The sequence below is a fragment of the Theropithecus gelada genome, chromosome 5, assembly GCF_003255815.1.
Source record: "Theropithecus gelada isolate Dixy chromosome 5, Tgel_1.0, whole genome shotgun sequence".
In the NCBI taxonomy this organism is placed as follows: domain Eukaryota; kingdom Metazoa; phylum Chordata; class Mammalia; order Primates; family Cercopithecidae; genus Theropithecus; species Theropithecus gelada.
Genome location: NC_037672.1, coordinates 6,493,444 through 6,518,406, shown reverse-complemented (window position 1 = coordinate 6,518,406; position 24,963 = coordinate 6,493,444). Strand labels below are relative to the sequence as shown.

General features: G+C 53.5%; 1 protein-coding gene across 4 annotated transcripts in view; it reads right to left on the bottom strand.

Annotated features, from left to right (window-relative positions):
* The window catches only part of PPP2R2C (protein phosphatase 2 regulatory subunit Bgamma), a 232,275-nt gene that overhangs the window by 32,014 nt on the left and 175,298 nt on the right, over positions 1–24,963 (bottom strand). For all 4 annotated transcript variants that reach the window (XM_025385947.1, XM_025385944.1, XM_025385948.1 and 1 more), the window contains 3 exons: positions 24,158–24,323; positions 21,595–21,707; positions 18,326–18,503 (listed from right to left, as the gene is read on the bottom strand). In XM_025385947.1, coding sequence (XP_025241732.1) covers positions 18,326–18,503; positions 21,595–21,707; positions 24,158–24,323 — 457 coding nt within the window. The remainder of the gene's footprint in view (positions 1–18,325; positions 18,504–21,594; positions 21,708–24,157; positions 24,324–24,963) is intronic.

The following is a 24,963-nucleotide window of genomic DNA, read 5'->3' as shown; positions in this document are numbered from 1 at the left end:
GCCCCCCCCATACCAACAGCCACTCCACACCGACAGCCCCCCACACTGACAGCCACCCACACCGATAGCCCCCCACACAGCCACCCTACACCGACAGCCACGTACACCGACAGCCCCCACACTGACAGCCCCCATACCGACAGCCCCCAACACCAACAGTCCCCCACACCAACAACCCCCCACACTGACAGCTCCCCATACTGACAGCCTCCCACACCGACAGCCCCCCATACTAACAGCCCCCCACACCGACAGCCCCCCCCCCTCCACATCGCTCCTTCTCTAGAACTGCCCATTTCCCCATCCCCAGCCCTGGGACACCAAGCCAGGCATCAGGAGAGCTTCTTCCTCATTCTAAGCCCTTCCCTTGTCCAGCCAGTCTTTAGGTCCCGGGGCTCCTCCACCTGAAGCCCCTTCTGCTCTGCCCCTCAGCCCAGGCCATCGGCATCTCTGTCCCCACGGAGATCCGTGCCCAAGCTCAGCTAGAGTGAACTTCTGCAAACAGCTGCGGGACTCCCTACCACCCTGTGTGGGGGCCTCTCCCACTCCACGGAGGAGGTCAGACTTGCCCAGCCTGCTGCCCCTGCCTGCTCTTCCTCAGTCTCACCTTGGCCGCTTCTCCCTCCTTACCCGCCAACCATATCCAGCAGTTCAACGTTGCCGGAACATTCCAAGTCTCTGCCTGAACACCAAGGCAAGGCCCTACCCATCTGCTCATCCTCAGGACCACTATGCTGTGTATGTGCCCATCTCTCCCGCCCTGCAGGAGGCTCCAGGGCTGGCTCCCCCACCTGATTCACCTCTGTCCCCCACACCCCTCACACACGACCTGCCCAGAGCTGGTGCCTGGGACGTGTTCACTGCATGACTGATCTGTGGACAAATATTAGATGAGGAGACGACTCTGAACCTTTCCCTGGGAACAGCCCTTCCAATTTAGAAACTCTGTTCACAGTCATTTGCCCCCACCCCAACCCAACACACACTGACAGGGTGCAGAAGGCAGCTGGTGCGCCGCTTTGCTTTCCTTAGGTCCAGAGACAGGCTCGGAGGGTTCCACAGTCAGTGAGCAGCAGAGCTGATACCTGAGCCAGGGTGCATGATCGCGAATCCAGCTTGGGTTCCTCCGCCCACAGTCCCCCACAGCCAGGTCCCATTGCCCCTTAGAAGAAGCTGCAGGTTGTGCACATGGAGGTGTCCGGTCAGCCCAGGACATGATAGGTACATTCCCAAGCAGGGCCCTCACACGCATGCCCTTCAGATCTCTGCCTGAATGCTCCTTAACAAAGTAACCGCCCATAAATCTCCTCTGCCCCTCAAAATAAACATTTATTTTACCTTGCTTAATTATAGATCTTCTGCTTTCTCTTTTTGTAAGCATTAATCACTGCCTATTACATTATTGGCCTGTTTGTTGCTGTCTGCCCCCAGTGAGGGCAGGGACCTGCCTGTCAGGATTGCCACTGTACCTTCAACGCCTGGCACACAGTAGGTGCTTAGTAAGTAGTTGCTGACTGAATGAATGAATGAATCAGTCCATTGTGGTCCCCTCTGATCAGGGCCCAGGGGCAAGAGGTTGCAAACCATCTCAAGGGGAAGCAGAGATAAGAGGCTTGGTCAAGGAGGCCTCAGGGTGTGAGGGGTTTTATAGGAGTGGATCGTCACTGATAAAGGCCATTCAAAGGGGCCGTCCCCCTGCAGCGTGTTGAAAGTATTGCTGCTGTGGTACAAATGCAAGAGCACTGTGCTGGCTGGGCATGGTGGTTCACGCCTGTAATCACAGCACTTTGGGAGGTCGAGGTGGGAGGATCACTTGAGGTCAGGAGTTCGAGACCAGCCTAGCCAACATGGTGAAACCCTGTCTCTACTAAAACTACAAAAAAAAAAAAAATTAGCTGGGCATGGTGGTAGGCGCCAGTAATCCCAGCTACTCAGGAGGCTGAGGCAGAAGAATCACTTGAACCTGGGAGGCGGAGGTTGCAGTGAGCTGAGATCATGCCACTGCACTCCAGCCTAGGCGACAGAGTGAGACTCCGTCTGCAAAAAAAAAAAAAAAAAGAAAAAGGGTGCTGTGGTCTGGGAAGCACATCACACGTGCTGCTGGTCCAGTGAAATCCATCAGGAAGAATGGGTTTCTACACCGCTTCCTCTGGTCTCCACTGCACTCTGCTCCAAGGCCGACGAGCGAGATCTTTTTAGGTTGCAAATACTGGCTGGTCTGCTTGTGTCATTCACTTGACTGTGGGCAAAGTCGTTCTCCTGTTTATATCCCCCAAACCCCAGTAAGCACCTGGTACCTGCCGCAGCTAACACGTGCAGCAGGCTGGCTGCACGGAACTAGCTTTGCATCTGTGGCTCATCCAATCCCCTCTGCCTTCTGTGAGTGAGGTGTGCCCCTTCTACATTGGAAACAGAGGCTCGGCGAGCAGAAGCTAACTGCTCAGGGACAAGGAGAGAAAGGTCAGACCAGGGCTGGGACTCAGTCGGGCTCGAGTCTTCCACACACCCTCTGGCTCCAGAGTGCGATCCCTGACCCCTGACGATCTGGGGGTGTCTCCAGCTCTGTTGTTTGCTAGCTATGTATCCTTGGGCAAGTTTCTGAACCTCTCTGTGCCTCAGTTTCCCTAACTTCAGAAGAGCAAATGCACTCCACAGCTACCAGGTGAGGATGGGGTAAGGTAGTCTACGTGAAGCACTGAGAACAGGACCAGGCTCAGAGTGGGTGCTCTGTAGGTGAGCTGCTGAGAAGGTCTGCCGGATGACAGGCCTGTTCTGCCTGGCTGCCAGGGACCCCAGGTCCAAGCCTCAAATCTGCCCTTCATCTGCTGTGGAGCCTCAGGCCAGTCTCTCAGCCTCTCTGGACTCTGTGTCATCTGAGGCTCAGGGAGCAGGAGGAGAAAGTCACACCTGCAGCCATAGGCATGAGACAGGGACAGTGAGGTCCTGGGCAAGCAGGGGCTGTCAGGTCCCTGGAGGGGCCCGGGGACCTGGCAGTTGTCTGGCTCCAGCCCCCCATGTCTTGAAATGAACCCCCTTTTCCTTCCAGTAGCCGAGAGCAAACATTCACAGGTGTTGGCAAGTATTTTCTGCAAAGAGCCAGAGAGTCAATATTTCAGGCCCAGCCAGATGTAGGATCTCTATAGAAACTGCAACGACTCAACTCTGCTGTTGTAACAGAAAACCAGCCAGAGGTGCTAGCTAAACAAAGGATGGCTATGTGCCCAGAAAGCCCCATACACGGTGGATTTGCCCTGCCACCCACAGCCCCAGGCCTAGAGGAGGGGGTGCAGTCTTGCTTGGGTCACACAGCCTCCCTTCTTTACTGCACACAGCCCCAGGTTCAATGTCAGATGGAGCAAGTGCAGCCCTGGAGGGACAGGTGGGCCTATCCCGGTCCTCCATCCACAGTACAAGGAGCTCCTCACCCTGGTGGGTTGGGGTAGGGGTGCTGGGTGCCCCCAGCTGTTCAGACCACCCCTGGGAGCTCAGAGCCTGCACCTGGGGGAGTCAGCAAAACGGGGTTTCTTCCACCAAAGAGTGAGGTCTGCAGCCATCCCTGCCAAGGACACAGGAGGTGTGATCCACACAGGCCTCCCGTATAGTCCTTGGGTATGCAGAGGTTTTTATGGAAACTCCTTCATCTCCCCATCAAGCTACCAATGACTCTTCACAGAATTGGAAAAAACTACTTTAAAGTTCATAGGGAACCAAAAAAGAGCCCCCATTCCCAAGACAATCCTAAGCAAAAAGAGCAAAGGTAGAGGCATCACGCTACCTGACTTCAAACTATACTACAAGGCTACAGTAACCAAAACAGCATGGTACTGGTACCAAAACAGAGATATAGACCGATGGAACAGAACAAAGGCCTCAGAAATAACACCACACATATACAACCATCTGATCTTTGACAAACGTGACAAAAACAAGAAATGGGGAAAGGAGTCCCTATTTAATAAATGGTGCTGGGAAAATCGGCTAGCCATATATAGAAAGCTGAAACTGGATCCCTTCCTTACATCTTATACAAAAATTAATTCAAGATGCAATAAAGACTTAAATGTTAGACCTAAAACCATAAAAACCCTAGAAGAAAACCTAGGCAATACCATTCAGGACATAGGCATGGGCAAGAACTTTATGACTAAAACACCAAAAGCAATGGCAATAAAAGCCAAAATAGACAAATGGGATCTAATTAAACTAAAGAACTTCTGCACAGCAAAAGAAACTACCATCAGAGTGAACAGGCAACCTACAGAATGGGAGAAAATTTTTGCAATCTACTCATCTGACAAAGGGTTAATATTCAGAATCTACAAAGAACTTAAACAAATTTACAAGAAAAAATCAAACCACCCCATCAAAAAGTGGGCAAAGGATATAAAGAGATACTTTTCAAAAGAAGACATTTATGCAGCCAACAGACACACGAAAAAATGCTCATCATCACTGGTCAACAGAGAAATGCAAATCAAAACCACAATGAGATACCATCTCACACCAGTTAGAATGGCAATCATTAAGAAATCAGGAAACAACAGGTGCTGGAGAGGATGTGGAGAAATAGGAACACTTTTACACTGTTGGTGGGACTGTAAGCTAGTTCAACCATTGTGGAAAACAGTGTGGCGATTCCTCAAGGATCTAGAATTAGAAATACCATTTGACCCAGAGATCCCATTACAGGGTATATACCCAAAGGATTATAAATCATGCTGCTATAAAGACACCTGAATACGTATGTTTATTGCGGCACTATTCACAATAGCAAAGACTTGGAATCAACCCAAATGTCCATCAGTAATAGACTGGATTAAGAAAATGTGGCACATATACACCATGTAATACTATGCAGCCATAAAAAAGGATGAGTTCATGTCCTTTGCAGGGACATGGATGAAGCTGGAAACCATCATTCTGAGCAAACTATCACAAGGACAGAAAACCAAATACCGCATGTTCTCACTCATAGGTGGGAACTGAACAATGAGAACACCTGGACACAGGAAAGGGAACATCACACACTGGCACCTGTTGTGGGGTGGGGGGAGGGGGGAGGGATAGCATTAGGAGATATACCTAATGTACATGACAAGTTAATGGGTGCAGCAAAGCAACATGGCACATGTATACATATGTAACAAACCTGCACGTTGTGCACATGTACCCTAGAACTTAAAGTATAATAATAAAAAAAAAGCACTTGAAATGTAGCTAGTGCCAATGTTGAAATGATAATATTTGGGGTATCTTTAGTTAAATTGTATTATTACGATTTTTATTACTAAAATAATTTTATCATTAAAATTTATTTCACCTGTGAAAAAAAAAGAAACTCCTTCATCTCCTGCTACCAGAGGCACGGCCTGCTCTCCTGGAGCCCAGCCACGCGAGCTCAGCCACACCAGCCCCACATGAGGCTGGAGAAGGTGGCTGCACCTCCAGGAGCCACGGCAGCCAAGCTGCACCAGTCTGCACCCCGGTCGTCCTCTCCTGTAAGAAGGGCACAGGAACCAAGGGCTGCTTGCTCCTCTACGGGGCAAATCTCTGCTGACTGGAAATAAAGCCAGGTACGTGAAATGAAGAAGCATCACTGGTTCAGTCCAGCAAGGAGCTCAAGTGAGGAGCAGGTATGCAAAGCACTCCACAAACGCCAAAGCAGTGTCCAAGTACTCGTTCACATCATGATGGGCCCCAGTGGAGACCCCACAACAAGCTAATCTAAAAACCACAGCAAGTAACTGAACTTTGAGACATGGTAATAACCCCAGAGAGCCGTGCCCTAGCACAGGCCAGGCAAAGAGGCCACCCCTGCAGGCAGGAACTGCCCATGTGCCAACCCCACCCAGGAGGAGAGGGAGGCCCAGGGCCAGCAGCGATTTGCCCAGGGCCACACGCGGAGCCCTGGCAGTGTAAGGACTGAAATCCTGGCTCCCTAACTTCCAGTCAGCCTCCCTCCCGCAGTTCTGGAGTAAACTCATTTCCACACCATCTACAGCTTTCCCCATGGGGTCGGCACCCCAAGGACCCTGATGCCAGGCTGGCTAGACTGGCTTGTGTCCTCAGCAAGGGGGACGCTGGGTGCAGGGCAGGGATCCATGACAGAGAGGGCTGCAGCCTTGGGCTCCACCAATTTCACCGAGCACAGTGAGGCTCATCCAGATGTCTCGGCAGGAGTCTGCTCTCAGGATGGAGGAAGCTGTCGCCATGGCAACCAAGCAGCCACTGGAGTTAGGCATGGAGGCAGCCCTGCCAAGAGCCACGAAAGGCCTCCCGCATGAACTCACCAGGGATTCTGGATGTGGAGGTGCCCTAGAAGGCCTCCTGCACACGGAGGTCATCTTGAAAAACTACTTTTTCAGCAAATCTTCTCCAAAAGATGACCTGACTACAAACATGAGCTGCAAGCACTCAGACCGAGGCATGTCAGACCCTACAGGAGGATTCCTAGCTGCTGTAACAAAATGCCACAGACCAAGTGGCTTATCAACATGTGTTTCTCATAGCTATGGAGGCCCGAAGTCCAATAACGAGGTGTCAGCAGGGATGGCTCCTTCTGAGGCCCATCTCCTCAGCTTGAAAGGGACTGCCTTCTTGTGTCCTCACATTCTCATTCCTGCGTCTTAGCATCTTTCTGTGGGTTCTAATCACCTCTTCTTATAAGACCACCAGTCAGATTGGATTAGGGTCCACCCTACCAGCCTTATTTTAACTTAATCACCCCTTTAAGGCCCTGTCTCCCAATACAGTCTCATTCTGAGGTTCTGGGAGTTAGGGTTTAACACATGAATGGGGATGGGCAGACACAATCTAGCCTGTAACAGCCTCCTTCCCGTCTCTGCTCAAAACACCTTAATGATGATGCAATTCCTCTTGGGGAGCAGAACCCAGCTTGCTGGAACCATGGGAAAGGTGCTGTTCTATTTCACCACTCACTGCACAAGCCACTGAGCCCTGCACGCTCTCTGTGTGATGAGCCCATCTTCACAGCTCTGCCACAGCCCAGCTCAGGTGATTCATAAGTGCTTAGAATGGAATCAACCAAGCTATGAAAAAGGAAGTCCTGACTTCTGAATCACAAAGCCCAGAGCCTGAAAGTCCAGCCCCACTGCCTAACATCTGTGTGACCTCTTGAAAACGCAGCCTTTCTGTGCTCTGCTTCTCTTATCTGTAGAATGGGCTGGTAACTTCTGCTTTGCAGGGCTGTAATGAGGATTTCACCAGATGACATATGTCACAGGACCCAGCACACGGCTACAGTTAAATTGAAGTTAGTTAAATTAGAATTCCCAATCAGAGTTTTCTCTCCCTCTGGGGAAAAAAGCATACAACTAAGCAGGATGCAAAAGTTACAGTGCTTGTCACCCCCTGGGAGGACTAGGAGGGTCTATGGCAAATGGCATGCCTTGGTTTCCAAGAACTGGGAGAGGGAATCCAAGGTTGGACAGAGATGGGATGTGCACCCAGGCAGCTATACCCCGACAGCACTGAGAAGGAGCAGACCAGACCCTGCCCTGACTGCCGGGGCTCCCAGCCTGGCAGGGAAGCAGATTTAGCTCCATGATCGATCAATAGCCTAAGAGAGACACAGGTGCTCATGTCAGAGACTTATAATGAGGCCCTGAGATGGTGTAGAGTCAGGGAAGGGTCCTCTGAAGCCCATGGTGAGTAGGAGTTATCCCAGCAGAGTCAGCAGGTGGGAAAGTGTTTGGGGGGTGTGTGTGTGTGTGTGTGTGTTGGAGGGGGTGAGAGGGTTGAAGAGTGGGAGTGCAAGGCTCAGAGGTGTGAGAGGCTGGGTGGCTGAGCATGAGGGAGGGAGGCAGAAAGGGCAAGAGCCAGGCTGGAGAGGATGCGGCACCAGCAGGACTTGGAGGGAGCATGGGTTCTGTCCAAAAGGAGGGGAGTTCTAAGGGTGCTAAGAGGGAGGGAGAGGCTCCAGGGAGTGTGAGCTATGAGGGTAGAGGGGTCCTGACATGAGGCTGGAAGTGGCAGGACCCATCCTGAAGAGGGAAGCAGGCCAAGGGTCTAGGGCTCAGGACTGGGGTCATTTTAACAGGGAGTGAGTTCTAGAAATGCCAGGGAGGTCTGTCAGGAAGGGACAGGAGGCAGGCCAGGGTCGCACATCTCTACTATGCCACCTGCAGGGCAAACGTGAGGATCAGGGAGGGACAGGAGGCAGGCCAGGGGTGCACACCTCTACTATGCCACCTGCAGGGCAAATGTGAGGACTGCCATACAGCTACTGACAGCCATGCTCATCGCAAAATAACCTCCAATCTATCCTGCAATTGGGCCTGTCTTTCCACAGGACCTACAGCAAGAACCTAGAAATATGGCTGTCTCAACAGAGCTGGGCAGGCCATCAGAAGGACACTGGGCTCAGAGCGTCTTTCGGCAAAGGAGCCCACCTCTCAGAGCCCCTCTCCATTCTGCAGAGTTGGGACAGTGACAGCCCCCACCTGGTCAGTGGTCATGAGAGTGAAATGCAACCGGTGGCATCCTGCATTTGTTCACCCCAGCGCCAGGCAGGCTGCAACTGGGGTTGTTACCATCATGCCTGAGAGGCAGTGTAGCATGACAGTTAAGTGCATGGCTCTGCATCCAGGCGGCTTAAGTCTGAATCCCAGCCCTGGCACCCCCTTTCCCCGTTTGACTTTGGGTAGATTATTGAAACTTCTTGTGGCTTTGTTTCCTCATCTGTAAAAGGGGGATATTAATAATGCCTACCACATTGTGTTGTTGCAAAAATTCAACCAGTTAACATGGGCAGTGTGCTCAGAACACCGTGTAACATAGCAAATAGTGACAGTGGGGTGGGAGGTGGAGATGCTGACCTCGACGCAGCAAGCGCTCACAACAGAGAGCCGGACAGCGCCATTGCACGCAGGAAGCCCTCAGTCATGGTGGAGGCTGACTGACCAACTGCCTGGCCTTGTGAAGACTCCAGAGCAGTTATGTGCTGGTAACTTGAACAATGCCCTCTCTTCTGGGGAGGGGAGAGATTGATTTTGTAGTGTTTGTAGATATCTGTAGAAATCCTACCACCAGGCTGGGTGCGGTCGCTCACACCTGTAATCCCAGCACTTTGGGACGCCAAGGCAGGCGGATCACGAGGTCAGGAGATCGAGACCATCCTGGCTAACACAGTGAAACCCCGTCTCTACTAAAAATACAAAAAATTAGCTGGGTGTGGTGGCGGGCTCCTGTAGTCCCAGCTACTCGGGAGGCTGAGGAAGGAGAATGGCGTGAACCCGGGAGGTGAAGACTGCAGTGAGCCGAGATCGAGTCACTGCATTCCAGCCTGGGGGACAGAGCGAGACTCCATCTCAAAAAGAAAGAAAGAAAGAAATAAAAGAAACAGAAAAAGAAAAGAAATACTACCACCATGGCCAAATTCAAGCTGCCAAAGAGATGCCCATGAAGCTGGATTTGGGAAGAGATGTGCACACCTGGCTGTTACAAGCCATGTGTGACCTTGTGTCATGCCAGCAGCTAGCAAGACACAAGGTTGCACATAACCAGATCAAGGGAGACCTGGCAAGGATAGCTCACCCGTCTAAATGAAAGCCAGCTTCAGGACACCAGTCCAGCCAAGAGAAGGAGAAACTGGTGTCCAGGAAGGTGAAGCAACCTGCCAGGGGACCACATGGCAGGCCCAGGACAGAAGCCTCAGTGCCAATGCCTTTCCATCAAGGACTTTCTAAGGAGACCAGGGTCCTCCCCACCTTACCCTAACACCCATCTCACTTTATTATGCTGGTTCCATTCTTTGAGCATCTACTCTGGACCAGGCATTACTCCAGGTAGACCAAACAAGGTCCCTGCTCTCATGAAGCCGCCAGTCCAGGAGGCAGAGTCGGGAAACGAACAGGGAATGAGGTAGAGGCCAAGTCTTAAGGGAAGGGGCTCGAGGGAGTCAGGGAGGGGAGGGACTAGTTCCGACAGACTGATCAAGGAGGGTCTCTCTGAGAAGGTGTCCACTGAGCGGATGAGGGTGGAGAAACTTCACAGACAGAAGGAACAGCCAGTGCAAAATGACTCTGCCGCAGGAGATGGCTGGAAATATGGTGAAGAGTAGGGGCCAGGAAGGCTGAGCCAAGGGAGCAAGGGGAGAGAGGAAGAAGTGAGACAGGGAGGGGCCAGGGCCAGCTCCTGCAGGGCCTCGGAGGCCACAGAAAGGGGCGGAGTTACTCCAAGTTGGGAGAAGTTGCTGAAGGGTTCTGAGCAGGGAGTGACATGATCTTGTCATTTTTTTTTTTTTTTTCTCATGTTGTAGGAGAACAGACTGTAATGAAACACCTGGGGAAACACAGCTGATGAAGCAATGATCCTGCAGCTCAGTGATTTGCCAGGCACTGCGCTAAAGGCTTCCCACATATTATCATAGCACCCAGTCCTCAAGCAGCCACATGGTGTCAACAGGGGCTTCTCCTCACTTTACAGGTGAGGAGCTGGGGCACAGAGAGCCCAAGTGAGCTGACCGAGGCTGCAGAATCCCTATGTCTTGGGGCCAAGGTCTGAGCTCTGGCAATCTGGCTCTTAGACCTAAGAAGGGAGGCCAGTCAGGTCACCATCACGATCAGGGTGAGACAGTGGACTGGACACATGTGGGGGGCAGAGAGGCAGGTGGGCTCAGGGTACATTCGGATGATGGGATCACGGGACTCACTGAGGCTTGAGCAAGAAGAAGAGTATCTTCTTGCTCACCTAGAAAGTTCACCCAGGCAGCATCAGGATCCCCATTCACTCACAAAGTGCCTTTGCACCAATTATTAAAAGACGGCTCTTCCTTGCCGAACTAAAAAAACAAGAGTCCCTTCTTCCCAAGGTGCTTGGCTTGGATCATCACCTCTTTGGGGCAGCAGACACCCCATACAACTATACTTGCAGGCCCTGCCAGAGACCCTGTCTGCCTCCCTAGCACCAATGTTCAACACAGAGCAGACTCTCGGCCAGTGCTACTGAATGAACCAGTGAATGCACAGAACCGCAGGCAGCTAGCGGCAGAGCTGCAGTCAGAACCCAGGGGTCCAGACTCCCGGCCGTCAGTTGTACATATCTGATATGCTGCGAACAGAGCATTTCTGAGCAGGGCATCCCAATCTCCCTCTCTAAATTAGCACCATGGGCAGGATGAAGAGGCAGCCTGTAAGGTGCCCAACAGTGGATCGTGGGCCGGTGAGGGTTGCGTGTCTGCGTCGCATCAGGCCCCATACTCATCTGCCATTCTCCCTTCACAGCTCCCGGTACAGGAGACATACTCCCATGGGGTGGATGAGATAAAGGGGTACAGAAAGACTGAGTGATCAGGGTCAGTGGCAGACGCAGGGGTGGAGCCCAGGCTCGGGATCCCTTGGCCCAGCATAGAGCCTGCAAGCAGAGGGACCGTGTCTGCTCCCTCCTTTGTTCCTGGCACAGAGGACAAGCTGAGTCTTCAGGCAGGCATGGGCTGATGAGAGTTCTGAGCCTCCTGTGGTGAGTTGCTGCACCCCCTCCAGCCCACCTGGCCACGGGACCTGCTCTGTAAATGGGAATTAGAAAAATGTGCTCCAGGCCGAGGCTTGGTGCGATGCCAGTTCCTACCAGGAGAAATCACTAAGGGAGAGAAAAATCAATCGAACCCTCTTTAAAATTCTCTGGGTGCTAAAAATAAAGCAGAGGTCCATCCACTGAGACTTCCTGTGCAATTTGTTACCTTCAAGAAGCATCAGACACAAGAAAAATCACCCAGTGCTGCATTAACAGTCTCAAAATATTGGTATTAAAGGGCGCGAGAGGTTGCTTAAACAGATGTTGAAACTGCACCGTGGAAAAAGGAGTTTTACCCATCAGAGATGCAGGGATTTTATGAGAACCAACCTTAAATATCTGAGGGGCTGTTATTTAAGAGACAAAATAAACCATCCTCTTGCTGGGCTCCAATTAGGCACCAGGCTCTTTATGGGAAAGATTTCTTTAGACCTTACAAATATCCTTATAAAAAGGAAATTTCCCATTTTGCATTCAGGGAAGCTGATGGCCCAGAAAGCTGAGCAATGGGTCTGAGCCCAGGGCCGCCAGAGCCCAAAGCCCAGGCTCCTTCTCTCGCACTTTAGGGTTTGGGGTCTCTGATTCCCCACGAGCCCAGATCAACAAGGAGGTGTCTGTATCCTAAGACCACATGGAGATGGTGAACTTCCAGCCCACTCCACCTATAACCGTTCATAAGCACCTCCTATCAAGGTACTTATGAAAGCCTACTTTCGGGGTACTTACGCCCTGAAAGCCTACCACGCAGGGCATGCAGAGAGGCCTCACCCCGGGTTCCTCATTTCAGGGCTTTCACCACAAAATGGGGGAGGCAGAAAACTCAGTGGGACCAGGGGGCAGCCAAGGAGCTGCAGGCTTAGAGGGGCTCTGACCAGCCTGGGTGGTGTGGCAGGGACAGGACAGAGGCTGTCCCAGGCAGTGGGCTGTGAGATACTGCATGTGGGCAAGCAGGAGTCAGCCAGGCCAAAGAGGCAGATGGCACGGTCAGGAGAAGGGATGGCGGATGGCAGTGCTCCACCCCACCCTGCCCCACGCCAGGGACCCAGTGGCTGAAGGAGTGAGCCAGTGTGACCCGAGAGGTAGGCAGGGGCTGATCACCAAAGGCACAGGGCACTGTGGACGGGCTCAGGCTTTCTCCAGAAGCCAGAGGGGAACTCCTGAGAGCTTTTAGGGGAGCTGACATGGTCAGACCAGAGGCTCTGATGGGCCGATTTCACAGCTGTGCAGAAAGCTCTGTGCAGGGCAGGGAGAGATTCGGGCAAGTGTCAGGGGAGAGTAGAGAGGGCTCAGCACCTGTTTCCATTCTGAGGGTGAGGGAGAGGGAGGAGGCTGGGAGGGCTCCTCTTGCTTGAGCCTTGGTGACTACACCGAGACAGGTCACGGAGCCATGGTATCACCAGGCTCCCTCCCTCCATCTGAGAGCCAATGACGGCATTCCAGCAGAGATGTCCTCTGAGTCACCTTTCTCATTGTCCAATGGTCAAAGCAATGCCCTCTTTTTCTCCTTTACTGAAAATCGTTTTCCTTTCTCTTGATACGGTTACTAAAAGTCAATTTTGCTGAGACGGAAAGTGTTAGTGATTGGACTCAGGAGACATGACGCAGTGGAAAACTCCAGTGGGCACGGAGGACTGAACAGCGTCATCGGGCCAAGTGAGGACCCCAGACAGCAAGGGTCAAAAGGACGCGAACCCTAAGTCCAGCCCACGCCTTCCCCTGGCTCTGCGTGGGCACAGGCCTCCCGACCCTGGGTTTTTCTTGTCAGGACTAATCACAACTGTCACCCTCTGACAGCCAGAATCCATCCTACTGAGATCTGCTCAAAAGGTGTCTCAAAAATTCAGAGCAATTCCCAGCTCTGCATGGGGCCTCAGCTGCCGTTCTGGCCTCCTCCCATGTCAGAAATGAAACGCCTCCTCTCATTACTCCGCCGCTGTCAGTCCCATCGCGGCACCTGCAGCCCACAGTCCCGACACCTTCCCTGCCAAGTGAGGCTTGTCTCTGTGGTGTGAACCCTGGGTCCGTGTCTTGTCACTGCGGCAGCAGGCCATGGGGAGTCAAGCGGCAACAGGCCATGGGGAGCGCCAGGTGCACTGAGGTTCCCCAATGAATTGATCCAATCAGGGAGGTTTCCATGGCTACCACGTGCCCCTGGAGACTCCACTCAACTCCTGCCAAATGCCTAAGTTGACTGGTCAGGGCTGCCTCAAGCCCAGCTCAGAATCTTGCACATGCTATAGACACACATTCTTCTATCGCTAAGGCCAGGGTGCTTTACATTTCGATGAATTAATACAGTAATTTTCACAGAATGGGAAGTTACACAGAGATCTGACACGCAGTTACATGGCAGGGTGTGCGGCCAGGGATGTTCCCAGGATCCACCGAGGCCCCCGATCTGCCGACACTCCTCCCTTGTCACTGTCCCTCGCCTGGCTCAGATTCTTTGATCAATAATCATCATTTTCACTCCCTTGCACACACCATCAGCTCCATATCTACATCATCACTTGGCAAAAACCACACCCCTGGCTCACCCTCCACCGACCTGAGTCCTGTAGCCAGCAGCAGGCGTGGCTGGAGAGAAATGTACACGGCTGTGCTGGCTGGGCCACCGCCTCCCCGTAGCATCCACGGACCACCTGCTCCAAAGCCGGGTGTTTTACCAATGGTTTATCATGTGTCCACTCCTGCAGGCAGAATCTTATCTAGTTCCAGCATCACCCACGAGGCCTGGCACACAGTAGGTGCTTAATAAATACCTGCTGGTAAATGGTGTGCTCTGCAACATGTGGACAGGGCACAATCTGTGTGTTTGGGACGGGGCAGGAGGCAAGGCTCATGGTAATGGCCAGGGAGGACTTTGCAGTCCTGGGATGAAGCAACCCCCTTTTCTTATTCACAACCAACTTGTTCAAATGTCCTGTGGCCACCCCGATCCAAAAAGAGTTATGATACCACCCAAATCTATGACATCTCCATCCTTACAATCTCACTCCTCCACCACCTCCCACCATGGCCACGCTCTGGACCTGCCTCTCACTCTCTCTCCCCGGGTCTCCTTGCTGGTCCCCAGGCCGCCAGCCTTGTCAGCTAGAATCCAGTTCACCCACGACACACACCCATGGCACCTCCAAAGCTGACTAGTGACACGCCCCTGTTTACAGTACATCAATAGCTTGATAGCTTCCCGTCCCCCGGAAGCAGGGAGGTGGGAAGTCAGCACAGCCTCCAGTAACGTAATATAGGTGCAGACACCAAGACAGGATTCAACCCTTCTGATGAATGAGGGGGGATGTCTCTGTTTTCACTCTCCCACCTTAACACTGAAGCACATGTTTACCTCCATCTTTTCAGAGAGAACCAGCTTCAGGGTCTAAGGGCAACCTGGAGAGAGGTTGCAGCGTCCTGTTCAGTAGCCGCTGGCCACAGGTGGCTATTTCATTTGCAGTATGATTAACCAGAACTAAATCAAATTAACGATGTTGCTCCTCAGTCACCAAGCCACATTTTAGGCACTCAGTAGGCACATAGGGCTGGTGGCTGCTGCCAGGTAAGTGCAGACAGAGCGGTCTATTATTACGGAAGGTTCCAACAGGCCTGAGGCTGGATCTTATTCCCACCATTTTGTGTGCATCGCCTTTAGGGTTGCGGCTGCCTCCTGTTTATGGTATGTGATACTTTAACTTAGGATGGTGAAATTCAATTCCCTTTCAAAAGAAAGTTACTTAGGCAAAAATAAAGCAACTTGATTTAAAGAAAACAATTTTTTTTTAATGGGAAAAGTAAATGGAAGCCTGTGGGGCATGCGGAGGCAGTCAGAGCTGTGGGGGTTGTGTGAATGACTGGCTTTCGGGGCCCCCGCCCCAGGAGAAAGCCCCCTGCTCACACCATCCACAGCGCCACAGCTCCGGCACCTTCCGCCTCCTCATGCGTCCGCCTCCCGCACACCCATGCTCTCAGGCAGCCTCCTCGAGCCCAGGGAGCTTCCTACCCAAATTCCTTCTCTGGCTTCCTCGGCGGCCCCCACAGCAGCTTGTCCAGACCCTGGGCTACAGCAAGGATGGCTCCCTCCCTTCCACTGCCATGGCAGGGCTGTGTCCCCCGCAGCCCCCGAGCCCTCCAGGGAAGGGTTGAGTTTCTGCCATTCATCCCCGTGTCCCCAGGGCTCAGGGTGGACCTGGGAGTAGAAAGGCACAGGGAATGAATAGCCGAATACATGAAACGAAGCAGCATCCCTTCCATCCTCCAGGGCTTCACGGTTCTTCAGAAAGGGCTTCGGCACCCACAGTGTCACGGAATCCTCACAGCAGCCCGGAGAGAAAAACCGCAATTACCATCCCCACCCGAGTCCAGCAGGAAGGAGGCGGGGGCTGGAGGAGGGTGGCTGCCACTGTCCCAGGGCTGCAGGGGGCAGGCCAAAGCCAGGGCAAAAGCCCTGGACCAAGCATGGAGGCCCGAGCATGAGCTCCGGCTCTGCCCCTGCTAAATGGGGACTCTGGGCCAATCCCTCATCTCCCCCAGCCTCCATTTCCTCATCTGTGAAATGGGGTGATCATCACATTACCACTGTCTCTGAGCACCAAGTGAGACAGCGAATGGCAGGCTGATTTGTAAACGGTACGGTACTGTCTAGGCCACTCAGTGAGCCCCACACCCTCCCCATCTGCAGACCTGCAGCCCCTGCTAGGAGACTGCCTCTCCCCCACATCCAGGGGCTGGGGGTGGAGCTGACTTCCTCCAGCACCAGGGAGAGATACAGGAGTCCGGCCTGGCCAATCACAGCAAGGCATTCACCCCCAGTGAGAGCCCACAGGGTGCCATCTAGGGTCCTGGTGGGACAGTTCAGAGAGAACTGGTCTCATTTCTCCTGTCCTGTATTCTGGGAGGGTGGGGCGCGAACTACGGGCACCTGCGATTGAAGCCACAGAAGACAGCAGAGGCGATCAGCCCAGAGAGCCATCGCCCATGCTGCTCCAGCCCCTGAAGCCACCTGGCCTGAAGCGCTCTTACAGTTACCCACATCAAACATGCTCGTGCAGCAGGAAGATCTAACCAACCGCAGCTGTGAGCACTGTGGACTGGTGGGGCCCGATAGCCTTTCAGCTTCAATGGAGGGTCAGACAGATGTCCAGCTCAGCCCCCTGTGTACAGAGAAATCTGACCTTCAAGGCGGCTCGGGTCCCAATCCTTCCTGGAACCTTTCTGGCCATCCCAATCCAGCCTCCTAGCTCTGGGCACTCCATGCTTTCGGGACAGGAGAAGGCAGAGTGTCTGATGTTTCCTGACACCCACCAAGTGCTGACTTAGTGTTGGGCACATCACACAGAGGGGTTCACTGACGGTACCCTGCAGCTCTATGAGGAGGGATGATTGAAAAGACGGAGGCTCAGAGAGAGACGTCATTCACCCAGGGTCACAGAGCTTGAAGGTGACAGTCAGACCCAAACAGACTTTCTGCCTCCGAAACCCACACATGTGCCCCGCACCCTCTGGCTGGCTCAGGGGACATTCGACGCTTTGCTCTGCTCCCTTCCTGCTGTTTCCTGAGGGTCTCCCTGCCCAGGGGTCTCTGGCTGTGCCTGGCTCTCAGCCCACGAAAGCCATTTTTTACTCTCTTTCACCCTTCCCGGACTGCTCCCCGCCTCCCCTGCTCCCCACAGCTATCCTGGCTTCTACTGCCCCGAGGGATGCAGCCCACTGGTGACCGGTGCTGGGTGCCCAGGCTGCCTGGAGTTGGGAGGCCATCGGTTACATGGAGGCTCTCAGGAGGGTCTTCCCACCCCTTCCAAGACACACCTGGGCGGCATCCTCCACAAAGGGCAGTGTAGTGTGGAGGTTAGAAGCGGGGAGTCTAGGGCCTGAGGGCCTGGGTTTCAAGCCCAGTTTTGACACTTGCTGGCTGTGAGCTTTGAGCTAGTTAACTTGAGTGCTCTGTGACTCAGTTTCCTCATCTGTAAAGGAGACTTATAACAGTACCTACCTCATAGGGTTGCTGTGAAGATGAAATGAGTTACAATGAATGCTTGTTGATGTTAGTCACAGAGCCTGGCACACAGAGCCTCACTATATGTTATTATAATTATTATTATCATTGTTTGTATGCAGAATAGTGACATCTCCGTGACCTGCCTGCCCGCCCACCAGCCCCCGCCTCCCACTCCCGCCAGCAGGTCAAGCCTTGCCCTGCCTGCAGGCCGGTGCTCATGCCATCACAAGCTCTGTCCTCAGCAGTTGGCGGGAATTGTCAACGCTGCTGCCCCCAGCTTGCCCTGACACGGGAACATCGAGCAGGGGGCTCTCAGGACCCCAACCCAGCTGGGCTTCTGACACCCTGGTTTGCACCCAAAGCCCTGGCTGGGGCCCCAGTGCTGGTCCTCCTAGGCTAACACAGCCTGCCTTGGGCCCCGGTGGGGAGGGCCCCAAAGGGCCTTCAGTGGACGCTGAGCCAGGCCAGCAGTCCCTCGTCCAGAGCAGCTGAACCCTGAACTCTGTCTCCTTCCTGGCCACTGGTGAGGCCCCAGGATGAGGGGGATCATGGCCACCCTGGAGGAGGCAATGGGTTACGTGCAATGCTCAGCAACCGTGATTTTTGTGGTTTTCAGAAACAGACGTGACATATGATTCTGTATCTGGGCCTCACACGCACACTAGGAGCCAGAGGTGCCTCACTGAAGAAGTTAAACAATGCAGCCACCCCCAAACCAGCTGGCTGCCAACCAAACCAAACCCACCGCCCACCGGAAGCCACCCTGCCTGTGGGAGGCACCGGCCAGGCCACAGTGAAGGATACTGAAGCTCCTGTCGGTGATGGCCAGGTGCCAGAGGTTGATGCGCAGGTCATCCGCCGACATGTAGGTCTCGCAGTCACTGTTGACGGAGATGGAGTTGATGTGGTAGGTGTGGCCATTGGCAAAGATCCTCCGAGGGCTCACCTCCACCATCAGGTCCATGGGCTTCAGCACCGGCACCTGCAGAGGATGGGGAGGCAGGGAGGAGGTGAAGGCTAGGCAGCGGCATGAGGACATAGCATGCCGTGGGCACGTGATCCAAACTGGAGGCTGGAACACAGGGGTGGGCGTCCATCCTGATCCTCCGTGGTCTGAAATAGGCAGTGACAGATGGCAAATGCCTGCCACCCACCAGCCCTGCATGAGAGGCATGAAAGCTTACCCGCTGTGGGTCTGTGAATAAGTGTCTGAACCCTCCTATACCCCAATTTCCTTAACTCTAAAATGAAATGGAAAGATAATGTGGCAGAGCCAGCCAATTGTCTACCAAGCCTCCTCACCTCCCTCCTGCAACACAGTACTGTCACTGGGAAACAGCCGTCTACATGTGGACTACATTTCCCAGCAGGCTTTGTGCCCAGGCATGGTCATGTGACTAGTTCTGACCAATGGGATGTGAGCAAAGTGATGCCTGGCCCTGATACAGTTAAGCAGCGGGAGCAACTCCCCATGGTGGAAGGTGAGGACCCAAGCCTTAGGGACTGAGACTCACGGGATGGGGATGGAAGGAGCCTGCAAGAGAACTGTATCCCAACCAGCACACCCACACTGAACCTTCCCATAGTGAGAAATGCATTTCCAAGCTCAGCCCTGGACTGATGGGGTTGTTTTGTTACAGCGGTGGAATTAGCCTGACTCATACGAACTTTCATCTCAGATGGCTGGTGTGAGGGTCCTTGCCATGGCATCAGACATTGGACTTTCACAGCCCCGAAGGTCCCTCGCACAGCCCTGACCAACCCTGAGGCTGTCATCTGGTCCCATCAGCTTTCCTAGCTAGCGAGGCGTCACCTCTTGCTTATCTCTCCATCTCTCTGGCACTCAGTCCAAGGCCTAGCAGAGAGGCTCTCCAGTGAATGAGTGAATGTGTGAGTGAATGAATGAATGGGCTGTGTCCCTGAGCTCTCAGGGAACAGCTGAGATGGGAGGTGACAGCCTCGGTGCTGCAGTCAGAGTGACAAGCACTGAGCTCCTTTGGAGCAGAGGCAACTCTGCAGCCCACATTAAATTTTCCCACACACCAGGGCACCCAGCGTGTTTGTGTGTGGGAGTGTGCATGGCTGAGAGTGCATGTATGAGTGTGTGCATATAAGTGTGCATGCATGAAAGAGTATACGTGTATGTGCATGTGTGTGCGTGTGTGTGTGTGAGTGTGTGTGTGCAGCACCGGTGTGAGTGCCAGCCTGGATCTGGGTGGTTTTTGCGTTGCTGCCTCTGTGTCTTTGCTTCTAGGTTGTGTGCCTGGGAGTTGGTGTTAATGTGTCTGGACTCCTCCAAGGCATCCTCCCTGCATGTATTCCTGTGCCAGATATTTTAGGTAAGCTGCTAACCTTCCCTTCCTTCAGGGTGCAGCCACTGCCCACCATGGGGATCCCTGGACTCTCAGGAGAGACAGGGAGTCCAGCAGCTCTGGAGGAGGGCAGAGCATCAATGGCCCAGCAAAGTCTTGGCATCTCAATCTGCGTTCCCCTTCCTTTTGGCAACGTTGCTTTCTGTTTTCTCCGGGCAGCCTTGGGACCCAATTTGCCCAGTGCTCCAGCCATTCGCTGCCATCCACCAAACCAGATCTCAAAGCCAGTTTTTTAGTAAAGGGAGGAAGAGAGAAAAGAAAACCTTCCCTAAGGTTTGGGGGTTTCATGAGTAAAGCATGCTGCCTCCACAGAAGCCACAGTCTAGTCAAGGTGAGGGTCAAGGAAGATACAGATACTAAGGACAGACAGTGTTGGATGCAAAAGGCAAGAGTGGATACAGGAAAGATCACACTTTTCATCTGGCCTGTGCAGAAAGGCTTTACAGAGGTGAAGGCCGGCAGGGTTTGATAGGATGTATGGGAGTTCACCAAATTGACCAAGTAAAGAAAGGCCTCCTGGGGTGCCCACGGCCTCTCTGTGTCCCTCTGTCACAGCACTGACCGCCAGTGTGATGATGATTCCACGTCTGTTTCCTTGGGGGCTGGGGACACTTTGGGGACAGGTACCGAGTTGAACCTTGCTCACTTCTAGGGCCCCAAGGGCTAGCCCAGGGTCTAGCGTGGAGCAGCTCCTCAGTAAACAACAGCTGCCTCCAGTGTGAACTGCACAGGGTGGGTAAAACACTGTGCAGGGTTGGCATGGCGTGGGTGAAATCAGAAGCAAACAAGGTGAGAGGCAGGATGAGGACAGACCAGGGCACCCACGTTCTCAGTGACAGTCAAGCGTCTTGGGATGTGTGTGACTTACAGAGAAAAACCTCCAACACTGGGAGCGACATAAACAGGATTTTTATGAAGGCCACTGGCTCTGCCCCAAACACCAGGGCGATCAAGATGTGTCGCTGTATCCCTCCCTCTACATGAAACCCTCATAACCTTTCTTGGGACTGGGGGTGGGGCAGGGGGCACCATCACCCTCATTACTCAACATCGAAGCTAATTGGCTGCCCACTTCCTCAGAATTTATTTGTGCAATTTGCCGGTCATTTAAGCCAATGTATTTAAACATTTATTTCTTCTTCTCAGGAAGAGCATTGACTACCGCTTTATATTTCTGCAGCTCACTGGATGTTGGGCACGTGGTGTCTGTTTCAGGTATGTCTGTTTCAGGCCTTTGTAGATGCTGCAGGCCTCACATGGTCCAGGCGTCCCTCTGCCCTCAGTAAAGGACTCAGGAGCCACAAAGCTCTGCTAACCCATTCTCCTTCTGCCTCTGCCTACTCACTCAGTTGAGCAGTTTCAGGTGAGTCACTGTCTCTCTCTGGGCCTCAGTTTCCCCCTTCTTATAACAAGAGATTATCTGCCTTGCTCTCCACCCTCAGCTGCAGGTGAAAAACACGTTATAGCCATGCACCATCCCTGCATGCTCACAAAATGCCTAGAACAAACGTGGTCATCTCTATGCTGCTGGTGAGGAAACTGAGGCAAGGGGCAGGGAGATGCCCGTGGCTGCCCAGCAGCCAGCAGCCCAGCCACGGTCTGCACCTGACTCTGGCTCAAATCTCAGAAGGCTTTTAGAGCCCTAAAATCCTCAGGTGTAATAAAGAGGCGTGTGCCTGCTTCCTCCTCGCCAGAGCTCACCTGCAGTGATGTCACCGTGGACAGGTCCTTAAGTTTCCCCTCTTCATCCTTCAGGTTGTATCCTTCGGGCCTTTTATCTCGTTCGGTAATCTTCCATAATTTGATAGTTTTATCTTTAAAAACAGAACAAAATAAAACAAGTCACATAATTAACCAGACGGATGGAAGAGAAGATCCACTTTAGGAGGTCATGAGGCACCTCCCAGGGGAGGAGGAGGTTCTGCCAACAGACGGCTTTGGACCAGAACTGCAGCTCTGCCTCGAGGCCTCCAGCCTTTGGCCTCCCTGCAGATTTCAGACCGGCCAGCCTCCACAGTCACGTAAGCCACTTCCTTAAAATAAATCCCCCTTTCTCTTTCCCACTCTCATACCCTACTGATTCTTTTTCTCTGGAGAACGCTGACTAATACAGGAGTTGAAACAAATGGCACCATCTGATGAGAATGAACTGGGAAGAGAATTGGTGTCAGCGGAGCATTTGGAAGGTACCCAAGGCCCTGCCATTAGGAAAGAGTGAAGCCGAGATTCAACACCAGGCTGGGAAGCTTCGAGGGGAGGGGCGTGTAGGGAGTGCTGAAAGATGACCGTTTCTCCAGAGAGGCAGGAAGAAAGTGGCATGTCTTTTTTTGTTTTTCTTTTCTTTTGAGACAGGGTCTCACTCAAATCACCCAGGCTGGAGTGCAGTGGCACCATCTCAGCTCACTGCAGCCTTGCCTTTCCCGGTCTCAGACCATCCTTCCATCTCAGCATCCTGAGTAGCTGGGACTACAGGCTCTCACCACCTCACCTGGCTAATATTTTTATTTTTTTGGAGAGATAGAGTCTCGCCACATTGCCCAGGCTGGTCTCAAACTCCTGGGCTCAAGTAATCCATCCATCTTGGCCTCCCAAAGTGCTGAGATTACAGGCATGAGCCACCACACCAGCCTGGCACGTCCCTCTTAAATATTTTTAAAAGGGGCAGTTGCATGGGGCTTAGCACTCACCCGAGGCTCCTGTCCCCTGGGGCCTGCCCTTCAGGAGGACCTCTCATACCCTGCTGGCTCAGGTGACAGATTTGCTGGGCAGGGCCCCTTATGGGACACAGATCCTGCCTTTGGGGTGCCTGGTGGGAGAACACCATCAGAACAGCAGGTGTCCAGAGCGGGGGTGAGCCTGAGTTAAGAGGAGCCAAGGTATCACAGGAGGAATGCCTGGCTCAGCGGAGAGGTCAGAAAAGGCTGGCACTCAGCGAGGCTTATGGGTTGAGGAGGGAGTTGGCCAGGTGCAGGGTGAGAACAGCCTTCAGGCACAGGTGGGCTGGCAGGAACTGAGCCTAGTCAGGTTCAGGAAAGCATCGGAGGCCCCGCTGAGGAGCTTGGACGTCCTCGGGGAAGGCGTGGGGACAGCACCTCGAAGCCTGGCTGGTGCTTGTGCAGCAGTTACTATTCTCAGGGGGTTGAGTGGGCACCATTTCACAGACCCCAGAAGGGAGCTGTGTCCACCCTGCTGAGGCTCAGGAAAGCAAGGCCATTGCCTAAAGGAGGCAGGGCAGGGACAGAATCCAGGTGTGTCCTGGCTGGGCACAGTGTCTCATGCCTGTAATCCAAGCCCTTTGGGAGGCTGAGGCAGGCGGACCAGCTGAGGTCAGGAGTTTGAGATCCACCTGGCCAACATATAGTGAAACTCCATCTCTACTAAAAAATACAAAAATTAGTTGGGCATGGTGGTGGATACCTGTAATCCCAGCTACTTGGGAGGCTGAGGCAGGATAATCGCTTGAACCCGAGAGGCAGAGGTTGCCATGAGCAGAGATCATGCCACTCTACCCCAGCCTGGGTGACAGAGCGAGACTCTGTCTCTCAAAAAAAAAAAAAGAAAAGAAAAGAAAAGAAAAGAAAGAAAGAAAAAGAAAAAGAAAGAAAAGAAAAGAATAGAAAAGAATAGAATCCAGGTGTATCCTACCCGACCCCAGGCTGCCTGGGTCAACAGGGGGCCCAGGTGAAGGAGGATGGGCGGGGGGCGTGAGTGGGGGACCCAGGCCCACGGTGAGCCAAGCAGGACAGCCCTTGCCGCTTCCTCAGAGTGCAGCCTGGGAAGCAGGCATCGGGCCAGTCCCCAGAGCCTGAGGGGCACATGCTCCTCCCTGAGGCAGGAAGATTAGGAGGCCAGCCAGGGTCCTAAACCAAGGCTGCTCCCACTGCCCCCTAGGGCCGTGGTGACAGCCCCAGTTTGGGGGTCTGGATTCGGCATGGGGAGGAGGGGTTCGCTTTGTGTCAAGTGTCCTCTGTATCTGCGACCTGCATCCTTGTCCATCACACTCCCTCACCCCAAAGCAAAGGCCTATAAAGATGGCCCAGACGGCTCTTTTCACAGTGGGGGGCAGCCCCGTGTCCAGCCATGGGGAGCGTCTGAGGGGGTCTGGCATCCTCACTCATGGGATTTACATGCTGCTTAAAATATTATTTTCTAGGAGTTCTGAAGACACAGAAAAACACTCACAATATAAGCAAAATACAAACCAGCATTTGGTAGAAACATCTACAGCCCGTGCCCCTGCATGCGAGGCCGGGCGGCGCCTCACCGTTGGTGGACAGGAGCGAGTGGGCGGCGTTCTGCTGCGGGAGCCACTTGATCTTGTTGATCTTCTCCTCTATCTCCAAGCTCTTGAGATAGTCAAACTCTGGCTCATGGCTCTGGAAAGTGCTGTAGACGTCGTACTCGCCCTGGCTGTGGGGCGCATTTTTACTCTGCAGGGAAACCCAGAGAAGGGGCCTGAGCACCGTGACCCGCAGGGCGATGGCTAGGACCTCCAGGGACCCAGCAGGGCCGGCCGTGGGACCAGGCGCCCAGCCGTGCCAGGGATCCAATTCGAGGGTCAAATGAAACTCTCTGCAGTTTAAGCGGCCCATGACTCGCAGTGTGCCAGGGACAAGCCCTGCTCCTGCGCGATCCCATGAGCACGCACACCCGAGCCAGCTCACTTGCTAATGCGAACGTTCCCCGGCACCTGCTACATGCTGGACACCCCGCTAAGTCGTCCTCGCACCATCGCATTCTACCCTCCAGGTCTCCTCTGCTTGAGCACCATGACTCTCCCCATTTCACAGACCAGCAAACAGAGACTCAGAGGGGAAGTGACTTCCCAGAGCCATGAGGCCACTCACCAGCCAGCACCCCTCTGCTGAGGCCTGCCTGACGCCAAGGCCGAGGCTCTGGCCACCCTCGTGTCTCGGGCCCTGACCTGCTCCTCAATTCCACGTGTCCAACTCAGGCCTAACTTGAGGAATAAATGAATATAGGAGCAGACTTTAACATTGGGACAGAATGTCTGGCAATGTCAGACCTGGATTAGAATCTGTCCCTAGCTTTCCTCAGCAGTGCTCGGCC